This window comes from Chinchilla lanigera, unplaced genomic scaffold, assembly GCF_000276665.1.
Source record: "Chinchilla lanigera isolate Chin_1 unplaced genomic scaffold, ChiLan1.0 scaffold00059, whole genome shotgun sequence".
NCBI lineage: Eukaryota > Metazoa > Chordata > Mammalia > Rodentia > Chinchillidae > Chinchilla > Chinchilla lanigera.
In genome coordinates, this window is record NW_004955460.1 from 7305005 (window position 1) to 7318289 (window position 13285).

Sequence of the window (13285 nt, forward strand, 5' to 3'; positions counted from 1 at the left end):
GACTCAATAAATTCAGTATTAAAATATTTATACAAGTTCTTCCTTTCCTGGTATATACATTTTTTTGGTAGACTGCATGTATGTGTATGTATACATGTATACACACACACACACAGTTTTTAGATCCAAGATACTCAGAAACCATGAGAAATTAAAATAGAAAAATCACTCTGGTGTGGATTTGTGGTTCACTTTTTATACAAGGGCAAACAAAATACATTTCTGCCTGACTCTGACAAACTCAAACATTAACAGAATGCAATTTCTGTTCTCATTACTGTATTCTTAAGGTGACAAAGAGTGTGTGTGTGTGTGTGTGTGTAAAGCCAGTTAACCGAAACCCATTTGGACTTCATTATTCACCAACCCATTCCATGCCTTACATAACAACTCATCAACAAAGTTAACTGCAAAGCTGAATTCAACATTATATAACCTCATTTATTTTGGAAGCCAACTACTTAAAACCTTGATATTTTTGGTCTTTCCTGCGGATAGCAGAGTACGCTTGTAAGGCTGGAAAATATTTTAGTTTATGTATAGGAATAAACTTACCTTTATCTTTTTAACCAGTTTATTTTCTTCTTCATCATCTGTTTCTGGAAATTCATATATTTTAATTTTATGTTCTTGGATTTCTTTCATTATCTAAAACAGAAGTAGTAGTTAGCAAAAGAGCACCATACATCATCAGTATATTAGCCCTATTTTTTATCAAATACTTCTTGGATTCTTATGAACCTCAATTTCTGGCTCTTTATTGCTTTTCAATGATACAGAACTATAATCTAAAAAACAAGCAACTAAGCTATTCTTTTTTTAAACTATAAAGTTTACATGCAAATACCAAAATCTATTTCAGAAGTACTAAAGTCACATGGTTATCATACTAAAAGTGTTCTAAAACACATTTAAGGTTCTAGAAAGGAATTTCTCCAGTTGGTTGCTAATATGATGACCTTAGGTCATTCAGTTACTAGAACCGAAATTCTTTCTCTGGACACTGTCTTACTTAGCTGATCAACAGGACTTGAAGTCACCTAAAACTGTTAGCAAATCATGGCAAAGGTAATTAGAGCTAAGTACAACATTGGCTCCAGGAGGAAAATTTACACTTTAATCAGAACGATATCCTTGCATGTACATACACACACAGTCACAAATAAAGACGCACCAGACATATGACTAAACAAGTTCACACAGAGAAAACTTGGCCTACAAGGCAACAAGCTCAAGAGTTAGTAGGAAGAATGCAGAAAACCAACTTGGTAACATCAGGAAAGACCTCATTCAAATTACACTATCTTGTCAAAAATCACTTCTAATTCTGAATGGAAGTACAGACATTCGAATAATTTTCAACTGCCCAGCTTTCTGAACTCCCAACACCTCTATGGCTAATATACCCACTACTACCTATACATTTTAGATGTTGTGTTATTCTGATGGCACGAAGTTCCCCAGGGCAGCAAAGGTTCCTTAAACAAAACAAGTTACGTGGTTACTATACTAGTTAGAAGTAAACAAGTAAAAATTATCACTGAAAAATCCAGGGCCACATCTTGTTTTTTTTTTTTTTTTTTTTTCATTTAAAAAAAAAAAAAACAACATTTTCTTATAACCAAACAGTAGACTAATAATAGTGATTACACTGTATGTGAACAGCTTCAAAGTAGGGCTTTACTTATACAGAAAAAAAGCATGAGAGTAAGTAACAAGCTGACAACTAGCAAAGAAAAAGAAATAGCTGTCCTGTCCTTAGCGCTAAGAGCAGTGATCCTTGGTCAGGGGTTCTGAGTGAGCACTTTCAAGGTAAATGCTGCAGCCTCTTCTCTATCTACAGAGCCACTTCAAAGGGATCAGGCCCAACAAATCATTCTCAGAATGGTTCTAGGTGACTGTGGTAGGTACCCTGGATAGGAACCACTATCCTAAGTATATAATAAAAGAAAATGAGGGCTCAGAGTGTGGATTCATGATGAAGCGTGTGCAAGCAAACATGAGTCCAGCCCCGTGAAACAAAGACAGAAAATGAAAAGATAACCTCACAACCACTACATTGTGACCAATTTGGAAGCATATGTCACTACTTATTTATCTTTTTCATCTCCAAGTTATCAGTACAAATCTAAATGGCGATAACTCAAAACAGAAGGGGAAAATATATTATACGACTAATATTTGAAACTTAGAAACCACATTACAAAATACAAGTCAGAATGAATCAATGTAAAATAAATAGAGAAATACAGGCCTGGTGAAATATTAAGCATAGTAAAAACAATACAAGACACTCTCCAAATTTATCTGCATTAACACAACTTCAAAGCAAACAAATTTGTTTCTGTAACAGGCTTCAAGGTACTGTACTCTAAAATTTATACTAAAAAAGGTATAAAAGTGTTTTGCTACAAAAAGGACTAGAAGGATAGTAAGAGATAATACTAAAGTCTATAAAGTATGACCCAAAATTGCTATGGTTTAAAAAATGTAACACTGGTACAAAATAAAAAAGAATGATGCAACAGAAGAGAGTTCCATATATTGAGCCTAATTTCATAATGTGTCAGGTATAATAAGTCAAACACAATAAAATGAAGAACATCTGCCTTTGACTCAGTGTTACTGAGATAAATGGACACTAGTTTAGAAAAAAGCTTGAATGGTGTGTGTGTGCACGCATGTATGCGTGTACTGCATAAAGTCCAATGAAAACAAAATTAAGATACAAGGAGCAAAAAGAAAATAAACTTGTGAAACTAAGACAGAACTAAATATCCAGAATAAGAAGAATCTACATAAATACATATAGGCAATACCAAATACATACTACTGCTCAAAGACAAACCTTTTGAACAAAATGTTCACAAATATTTATTTATTCATTCATTTATTTATTTATTTTGGTACCGGGAATCGAACTCAGGACCTTGCACTTGCCAGGCAGGTGCTGTGCCACTTAGCTATATCCCCAGCCCCACAAAAGAAATTTTTTAAAAAGCATCAAACCCTTGCTTTAAAAAATGTTCAGCATTCCTGAAAAGCAAAATAATTCTAAAGGGTGTGAGGGAGGGGGTGGTGATAGGGGTTATAAAAAAGTATATATTTTAAGTAGGTTATCTGCTGGGTGCAGTGGCACACATCTGTAATCCTAGCACTTGGGAAGCTGAGGCAGTTGGATAGCCACGAGTTTTGAGGTCACCCTGGGCTACATAGCACAAGGTACCTGAGTTTGGTTTCCGAGTTTGATTCCCGGTACCAAAAAAAAACAAAAAACAAAAAACAAAATAAAATAGGCTTCTTTAAAAACTGACAAATTAATATGGGTACTGTGATACTGGGTAAGAGCTTTTGGAAGAAAAGGTAAAAGATTATTTTCAAGATTAATTTGTAATACAGTACAAACAGTGTAGTGGAGTCTCAAGAGACATGGACTGCAACATGTTTCATTAAAAATAAAACTGCAAAGTACATGAAGGGTAGGAGAATCTCAGAGTTAATTTATCCTGCTCACCTGTTTTTTAAACTGTTGGCATTCCTCAGGTGTGAGTGTGTCAGCTTTGGCAATCAGTGGGATGATATTCACTTTCTCGTGCAAACGCTTCATAAACTCAATATCCAACGGTTTAAGTCTGAAATACATAGTATTGAATATGACTACAATGACCAATTTGGGGAACAGATTTTTTTTATATCCCTGATGATCAATTAAATGCAACGAACTACTTTACTTACTTGAAACGTTTCCTCGGAACATGCATTGGACCAGCCAACAGGAACAACAGGACTTTAAGAAACACTGGAGTGGCTAACAAGGCTTTTTGACTCCTGCCCTTAAACTCCCTGGTCAGAGGGGTTTGGGCCTTAGAGAGGAACTGGAAAAACCAAAGAGGCCCTAACAACTTTTTGTATTTTGGCTCTATATTTACTATTAAAATTTGCAAGGTTTTTTAAAAAAAAAAAAAACATGAAAAATGGTAGCTCTCTTTCAACTATACATTCAGTTCGTACTACCAACTATCTTTCAACAAGATGCTCAGGACAATCTCCAACATCTGCTATGACATGGCACTCTACCACCTGGCCGCTGCGCTTCCAGTCACAAACACCTCCTCTGTGGTGCTGACCACACTAACGTGCCCATTACACTGTGTCTGCCATTACTGCTGCACAGGCTCTTCTGGGATCCTCAGGGCGCTTCTCAGGATCCTCTTTGTAAGCTCATCCCTGAAAAAGCTGCATTCAACTAGATTCGCCAGTAGGCCCTGTTCTCTTACTATATTCTGTAAGGTTATGGTGACTACAATAGACTTCAATTATACTGTTGGGGCCAGTAACTCCCACATCTTTATACGCAGTCCAAATCTTGCTCTGAAATTCCAGAGTTGCATTTATCCAGTGGATAGATTATTGGGACATCCCTTGGGCTCCAAAAATCAGAAGCTCACTCTGAATCTCCATGCTGTCTTCTATGCATCCCATCTCAGTGAATGATACTATAATCTACCCAGTGACTCAAGCTTGAAACCTGGGACTCCCTATTTTCAGAGACTCACCAGGACCCACTGACGAAAACACACGTGTACATTCTGGCACCCATGCCAGAACATCTGTTTCCATTACTTTAGTTCAGGCCACCAAGACCTGTGGAATGGACAACTCAATAAGCCTTTCCGTCTTCTACAAGCCATCCACACTGCAGCGAAAGATCAAGTCATTACTTGAATGTAAACTACACTGAAGGCCAGATTCCTCAACCAGCATGGCCTATAAGGCTGGAAGAGAAAGCTTCTCCAGCTGGCTCCCTTCTCAGCATTCTTGGCCTATCTTTTGCCATGTCCTTCTGAACTCCCAATTCCCTGAAAGTGCCACACTTGAACTTCTGGCCACAGGACGAGATCTCTGCCTGGAACACCCTATAATCCCACTATCTTCTGAACCAGCCTGATTCCTATTCACTCTTTTGGCCCTGGCTCCCAGTCTGGTTTCCAACCCTTCTCTAACTAAGACTGGCATTTTTCTAGTTGACCACATACTTCGTATGTGATACAGTAATCACCCTTCTGTGTATTTGTTTTTCCCACCTCATTAAAAAAGCATCCTCAGTGGGGAGGTTTGTACCTCACAGTCATCTATATCCTTGGCACCTAGCATAATGCTGAAGAGGTGGTGAAGGGGTTCAAATATATGCTGACCAAAAAGTAAACTGTTATCTTTTTCTTTACTTCCTTTAATAAGTTTAAGTGAAAATCAAACAAAGTCCTCAGATCTAGAATATTTGAGGGACTAAAAATTAAGGTTCCCCATGAAGATAATAAAAACATGAGGCATTAGGAATACCACTCTAAGGTGGTACTCCTGGGGGTGGGGGATGAGGACTGAAGCCAGGCCTTTGCATTGAGGAACATATCCCCCACCTCTTTTAGTTTTTTGAGAAAGGGTCTCATTAAATTGCCTAGGCTGAGTTTGAATTTGCAACTCTCCACCTCAGCCTCCCAGGGTGGTCAGATTACAGGCCTGTGTCACAAAGCCTGGCTAAATTGGCATCCCTTAACTTTTATAAAACAATGAGAAAACAGAATAAATATCTTTGCTGTTAATTTTATTGATGATTACTTAGTGTTAAATTGCTTAGTATTTTTAAATAAATAAAAATAAACATAGAGTTAAAAATGGGAACAACAGGGCACAGAGTTTAAGGAGTTTGAATACATACCACATACAGTGGTATGGCTGACCAGCACAAAGAGAGGGGACGAGGAAGGAAACATATATGGAGAGGTCAGACAGCTGCCTGCTACTCCAACTCTCCTGGTCTTGAATGCCCTGGAATTTATTACAGGCATTCAGAGTAAGGGGCACTCTGGAAGAGAGACTGTGGCTAGAATAATCGCACTGTCTACATTACTTGAAACAGTGCCCTTGGGTCACTAGTACTAACAGAAAAAAATCCTATTTGTCTCTGTGAAGTAAGTCCTGCTTCTTTTCATCTATCATTTTGTACACTAAATATAAAAGCCAATTATACGGCCAATTCAGTCTCAGGTTTGTAAGTACTTACAGTTGATTTACCAGTTTATACTTAGGAAAACTTTAAATCACCAATGCCTCAGTAAGCCATTATATCACAGGCTTATACAAAGATTTATATCTGCTTTTATATATTTATGTCTGCTTAAGCCAATTAAAAAAGTACGATTCAGTTAACATAAAATGTTAATAAATCTTAAGAGCATTTAATATAAAACAGTCAAATCCAAATTAACAAGATTTATGTATAAAAGCAAAGCAGGAGTTCTGATTTAATTCTGTTATTTAAATTGAGTACTTATTATACTATCTCAACTTCTAAAGAGAAAGACATTTAAAAATAATCATGAGAGGTAATCAAGGAAGTCAACTTCTAAAGTATAAAACACAAGGCCAGAAAACATTTAAATCAGTTTAAAAATTAAATGGGGGGGGTAAAGTCTTGATGAAAGTCTTATGTCTTTTAAAATCAGTATATAAATTTCAAAAGTTTATATAATATCAACAGCAGAAAGCATTTAATTCATATGCTGATTATAGACCAAGGTTGAAAATTTTTCTTCAGTACCTTTAGTTTCAGCTCTTAAACAAATTAAATTTTTAAATTGTGTTTTTCAAAACAAAAAGCTCTTTTAGAATTTTTAAAAGGTAAGTTCCATTCAAGGAAAAGTTACAGCAAAATAAATGACTGCAGAACAAATGACAAATATTTATTTCTAAGGGGAAAAATGGCCTAAAACTCATTGACATTGGTCTTTTAAAGAGGTAATCAATATTAGAAGTATAAAACAGCATTTTAAGGTGGGTGTGGTAATGCAAGTCTGTAATCTAAGTGCTCTGGGAGGATGTGGCAGGAAGATCAAAGTTCCAGCTCAGCAAGACACGGGTGGGATGAGCAGGGCAGCTCAGTGCCAAGGCCCTAGGTTCCTTCTTCAGTGCCACAGAAACAAATAAAACCACCCTGAAAACTGAAAGTACATTGATGGGCCATTTACTATTGCTTTAAAAATAGGATCCTTCTAAAAAGGGAATGTAAGGAATTCCTGAACAAGACAGAAAGGTCTTTGGAGTTCTACATACAATTCAGTGTCGAATTCTTTCACTTAATCTATAGCATCACATACCAATAGGCAAAATTTTTCTCCATTCCTAAAAATAGTTAAGCTGAGAATCTATTCAAATGCACATTTTTATACATGGGAACGCCCATCCCTTGTGACAAACAAGAAATGGCTCAATGCCACTACACATCATTTGAATCACAGAAAAAATTTTTTCTTAACAACAACAAAAAACCCTTTTATTTCCCATGCAATTTTAAGAAATAAATTTTCCCCAGGGGAATGGGAGGAATGTGATTTCATGAGAATTACCAAAAGTTGGAGAGAGTCCCAAAGATATAAACTGACTAATTTCTATTGACTTAACTCTAGATTAAAGATTTCATACAGATGAGTTCCAGAAAAAAGTGTTCACAAGTTAAAACAGAATGATTAAAAAGATGTAAAATTCAAGAAGCAGCTACCCAAGTACTCACAGAAGGCTATACAATGTATCATATTTTTGAGATTACTTTTATTGAGCTTTTTAAGTAGATGAGTCAGTTAACTGACATAAATATATAAACTCAGAAAACTACAGAATATTAGAAATGGAAGAAACATTTTTCACCACTCCAATCTGACACTGCACAATGGTAATTATATAATTATGGATCCCTCGTGCACCAAGAAAGTGAGTGAAAATGGGCATCAGACCATCCTAGGAAAAAGATGGAGAGAGAAGCCAAAAATGAAAGAAAGGTAGGCTTGTGAAGGGAACTGGTTCCCAGTACTACAATCACAATACCATTTAGTCTAAGACTACACCACAGTCCAGTGATGTAGTCTCTCTTTTGGTGGAGAGACATTAAATGGCTGAGTTATGACAGCCATTTATTCTAAGAAAGATTCAATAGTAATTAGAAACCTCTGCTAGCCAGTTGTGGTGGTGCACCCCCGTAATCTCAGCACTCGGGAGGCTGAGGCAGGAGAATTGTTCTGAGTTCAAGACCAGCCTGGGCTACAAAGTGAGCTCAAGGCCAGCCTGAATTGCACAGGGAGACCCTGTCTCAAAAAGACCAAAAAAAAAAAAAAATCTGCAACTAATAATGGCATGTATCTAAGTCAAAATGAAAATGGGTACAAGGAGTAACAACAAAGGGAGTACAGGCTACATACTAAGAAAAAGAACAATCAGACCAGATGTACATCTAGCTACCTACGAGGCTGGCACTATGATATGAAACCTAAATAGTGTGATGTTGAGCACTACGGGAAACAGGAGTCAACAGACTCAATGAAGAAAGAAATGGTGTGAGAGAACACTGGCACTTAAGCTCTGATTTCCTTCCCTACCAGACTGCTACTAATACACTGGGAACCCTGAGAGTATGTCTAAACCCCATGGTTACTGCTGTTCCTCATTTGGTAGTTCAGTGAGTGCTAAAAGAGGGTCAAACAAAAATGAGTCAGGTTGAGACCTCAAACCACGCTAGAAAGATGGTTTCCTACCACGAAACAGGTGAAATTCTCAAGCCTCAGGAACTAAGGAGCAAAATCACTGGTAACTTTCATAGGAGTTTTTGAAGGGTTACTTCCATGCCATTTCTATATGGAATGTGGTACTTTATAACTGGTCTAACAACAAGATTCTAAAGATACACAAACAGCAGCAGCAGCAGCAGCAGGAACAAAGCACCGGAAGCATCAAGGTACTACTGACCCATGTCCTGAAGGAGCAATGAAGTATAAACAACACTGCACCCTGTTATCAGGCATCTGACGTCTGTTCACTCGCGATTCTGCGTTTAGGTAATCCTCAAATTTACTATCAATGTAGTCGATCACAGGCTGCCAGCTACAGAATGCAGATAAACAAAAGGATTAAATTGCAATTCCATAAATCAGTGAACAACTAATGACAATTAAAGGGCAACAATCAATATTTTTAGCTAGGTAAATACCAATCTATCAGTGGAAGACATCTCTAATTATGCTTCCCACTGATTCAAACTGGTAAAAATTATACTACATAAATCTTCATTCATTACTTGGAAACTTTCAAAATAAAAAAAAAGAATTGTTTACTGTCAAAACACAGCTAATTAATTATTAGCATATTATTTGCAGTAATGACTATATCAATGCTAAGATATTACACAATGTGAAAACAGGTCTAGTTTCAAATTTGAAGTGAAGATACATTACTGCAAGCAAAATAAAAAGTCCATGATGAATTTTTTATGTATTTTAAAGTTGAGAGAAAACTACCTCAAAAGCAATGTAGAAATCAAAAATAAAAAGTTTATAAAATACAAAGAAAATTGCTTCAGACTAGAATTTTATGGGTATTTAATGTACTTCTAAGTTATGAAAAAGCTGAAGCCCTAAAAATTAGGTAAATTAGGATGTGACAGAAAATAATTTATACAAATCGATAAAACTGCAGTAGAGCAAAGCTTTAAACTTACAAGAATTATTGTATCTAACTTTACTGTTTTAGAATGTCTTAAAAGTAATTTTACTAAAGATATTAACTCCACTGCATAAAAAAGGAAGTAATACAACATTTCCAAATAAGTGGCAAAGATGGTCTATGAACAAGTTCAATGATCTCTGCTAGGTAAGACATTTTAAAATGTTAAGCAGAAAACATCTAACCTCCCCAGTACCCCAAGTATCCTGGAAAGCAATGAGGATGAACACAACTTACCAATTACTATTATCCACTGCATCTCCAAATCCTGGGGTATCAACTATTGTGAGCAGCAACTGAACGCCACCTTCTTTGACTAAAACTTTGGACTGTTCCACCTGTAAGAGTCAATGGTTAATATCATTCATTACACCACTCACTGGTTTCCTATAAGGAGTATAATACAGAGAAATTCAAGTTTATCAAAACCAATCTGGAAGCTGCAAATTAAATCTACTCCATTTTCTTTAGAATCAGCGATTGTGGACACTTGAGTCCTAGTTACCTGATGAAAAAAAAGCACATATATAAGTAGAATGTCAATCTTTGTAAATTCATACTTCCTTAATGGCTCATAATTGGTATAAGGAAGGAAAGCTGACTGTTACAGTGGTAATAGCCTACAAACCCTTATAATATTTGCATTACCCAAATGCATATCTAACAATATAAATAAACATTTTGAATGATTCAGTAATTGATAGAGTTCAATGTGATTAATTAGACATGTACATCAAATCTACCACTTATAATAAATGCCTTCCTGGACTACATCCATGTAGTTTGGTCCAAACTAATTACTCAAGCGAACTTTTTACCATTCCCCTCAGCCATGCTGAGGCATGGCTGTGATTATATTTATGTAATGGCTAAGACCCAATTCTCTTCTCAAATGTGAACAGTGCAATGAGCAGTACGATTCTCAACAGTGCGATGAGAGGAGTCCAGGAAGTAAAACTACGTATTCATTATTTTAAAAATGTTTGAGAAAGTCTTAAACACAATAGTTCCTGGCACAACTGAAGATATTCTGTAATCCCAAGCTCTGTATCAGAAGGCAGACATCACTTATTCTGAGCACAGGTTATTGCTACTGGCAAATTACCAGCTTTTAGGTGCCTGAAATAAAGCAAATGCTTGATTTAAGTGGAAAAAGGGAATAATTTCTCCAGTTATCAAGTGTCTGCCAAGGTTAGAGGCACCATGTATGCTGACAGGCTAACTTAAAGAAACAAAAATTATACTCAAAATTGAGTGCTAAATGCCATAAAATGGCACAAAGACTACCAGCTTTAGGGGCAAATGCAATGAAAAGCAATGCCAGCCATTTACATTGATTAGTAGACTTTGGGAAGGGGAAGTGACTCATCTCAAGGTAGGAAAAGTTTGGTATATTACATAAAAGAGTTACATAAAAGAGGGTGTCTCTCTAGTTCCCTTTGGTGTTTCCACAATGTCTGCAGGTGCAGACTCAGGAGCTTACACTAAGGTTGCTGAGGAAGAAGCCTGCAGCAATGCTGTTCACCAGCACTTTCTAGATGATGGAACAGCTCTGTATCTGCACTGTCCAATACGGCAGCTACTGGCCAGTGGCTTCACCCTCCATCAAATGCTGACCAGTGCAACTGGGAAGCTGAATGTTCAATTTTACTTAATTTGCATGAGTTCAAATTTAAATAGCCAGATGTGGCTACCAAAGCACACAGGGCAAGTTTATAATCACCACTTTTAGGTAAAAGAGGTTTATTCTCAAGAACAAAACTTATTAAAACTGCAAAAGCTCCCTAAGATTTAGACATTCATGTCTATTCAGGAGCTTCCTATCTTTTATTACTTTTTAGCTTTGGAATGCATTTTTTTTATTTTATGAAAAATTTAAAAAATTTATAATAACACAGTAAGAGAACAACAGTTAACACATTGTATCATTATCTTCACAGCAGTTATTCAGAGACAAAAAAGATTCTTACAAAGAAAAAACAAACAGATAATGGCACAAAACTCTTTTCAATGAACTAAGAGAACCTAGTAGTATAAATGAAACAAATTAGCATATGCATTAAAATATTTTTGATAGAGCAGAATGATCAATGTTCTTCAAAATGCTTTGATCTTAGTATAAACTACCAGCAAAACATCTGAGTACCCCAAATATAATCATATTTATCTACCAAATGTGTACTATTAGATAGAATATTAACTAAGTATTAATTTTGCTGTAGATTAAAAAGCGTTATAGCTTAAATATGATGTGTCCCCCCAAACACTCATGCTAATCTCATCAATGGGTTGATTCACTAACAAGCCCCTGGCTGAATGGGCTCCTGGGAGAAGGGGCTTAGTTGGAGGACTGGGTTAAGGGGCTGCCTTTGAAGACTACACCTCTTCTCTGTTGGACCCTCTCTCTGCTTCCTGGCTACCAAGAGGTGGACAGCTTTCCTCTGCCACACCCTGCATCATCTTTCTGCCTTGGAGCCAGCTGACCATGGAGTGAAAGCTCTGAAACCATTGGCCAAAATAAACCTTTTCTCCTTTAAGTTGTATATGTCAAGTAATTTGTCCCAGCAATGGAAAAGCTGACTAATGTAAAAAGTAAGCAATAAATAAGTTGTGCTATTTATCAGTGTTAGATTATCAAAACAAAAAACTATCAGTTCATCCAGCTTAGAAAAATAACATTTCATTTACCTGTGGTCCTCTAGTCAAAGGATGACCTGGTCAAATCTAACATGTCCAAGTATATCAAGTTCACTCCCACCTCCTTCATAAAAACAGGTCATGTATTTACGGCAACAGTAACGAAAGCAAAGATGTCCAAAGTAATCATATCATCCCTTTACTTGATACAAAATGTATTTGTTCTACACGAATATTCTTCCAATTTTATTTCAAACCATTTCTATTCCCTTATACATAAAGCCCATTCTACTATGAGCGACACACTATATACTAACCACACACCTTACTACAGCTTAAATTTTAAGGTGTTTTCTTATGTGAAACAAAGCCAAGGGTGAGGAAATACAGCTAAAAACAAAAATAAAAAATAGTTCAACAACTTAATTGTTTATTGACTTGATAAGAAAAATTCAAAGAGTCTGTTTATAAACCATAAAGCTTCTTTTCTTCTCTGGCCTATGAAATTCTGTGTTATCCATAAATGGTCAAATACAAAGAAGTCAGTACCATATGGAAGAGATCCAGAAAATATAACTGTAAACTAGTGCCATTCACAGGTCCAATGTATCCCATCATCTGCCTTCTCAAGTATTCTCATGGGATCCATGGAAAACAAATTAGTTCAAGTCCAGGAATTCCAAACTTTTCTTAACAAATCTATTCCAAATGGCCATTTTCCCATGCACTTTCCTAAGCAGGTCACACTAGCATATTTCACTCACAGTTCTCTAAGATAAAATGCATAATTTAATACCAACAGAATGAAAGCAGAGTCATTTTTCAACCATTTCTTCGTGAAAAGTAAATAAACTAAACCCATTATACTGTTTATGTATAATTATTTATTGAGGCCTCTTTTGGTTACTAAATTCCAGAAATCTAGGTACTCCTCTAATACTGTTCAGTCTTTCAATCTGAGAGGAAACAATCAAACCTCCCTTGTTCACTCTATAGCTTCATAACCAAGACTGCTAAGTATGTTAAACTTCACAAGAATTATGTCTGAAGCCTCCTTTGTTTTCAGCAATACCCAGAACTACTTTAGTTTACCGAGCAGAAA

General features: G+C 36.2%; 1 protein-coding gene across 3 annotated transcripts in view; it reads right to left on the minus strand.

The window, feature by feature from the left end:
- The window catches only part of Sept7 (septin 7), an 87296-nt gene that overhangs the window by 17553 nt on the left and 56458 nt on the right, over positions 1–13285 (minus strand). For all 3 annotated transcript variants that reach the window (XM_005397770.2, XM_013521220.1, XM_005397771.2), the window contains exons 5-8: positions 9784–9884; positions 8794–8928; positions 3515–3632; positions 556–648 (exon numbers count right to left, since the gene is read on the minus strand). In XM_005397770.2, coding sequence (XP_005397827.1) covers positions 556–648; positions 3515–3632; positions 8794–8928; positions 9784–9884 — 447 coding nt within the window. The remainder of the gene's footprint in view (positions 1–555; positions 649–3514; positions 3633–8793; positions 8929–9783; positions 9885–13285) is intronic.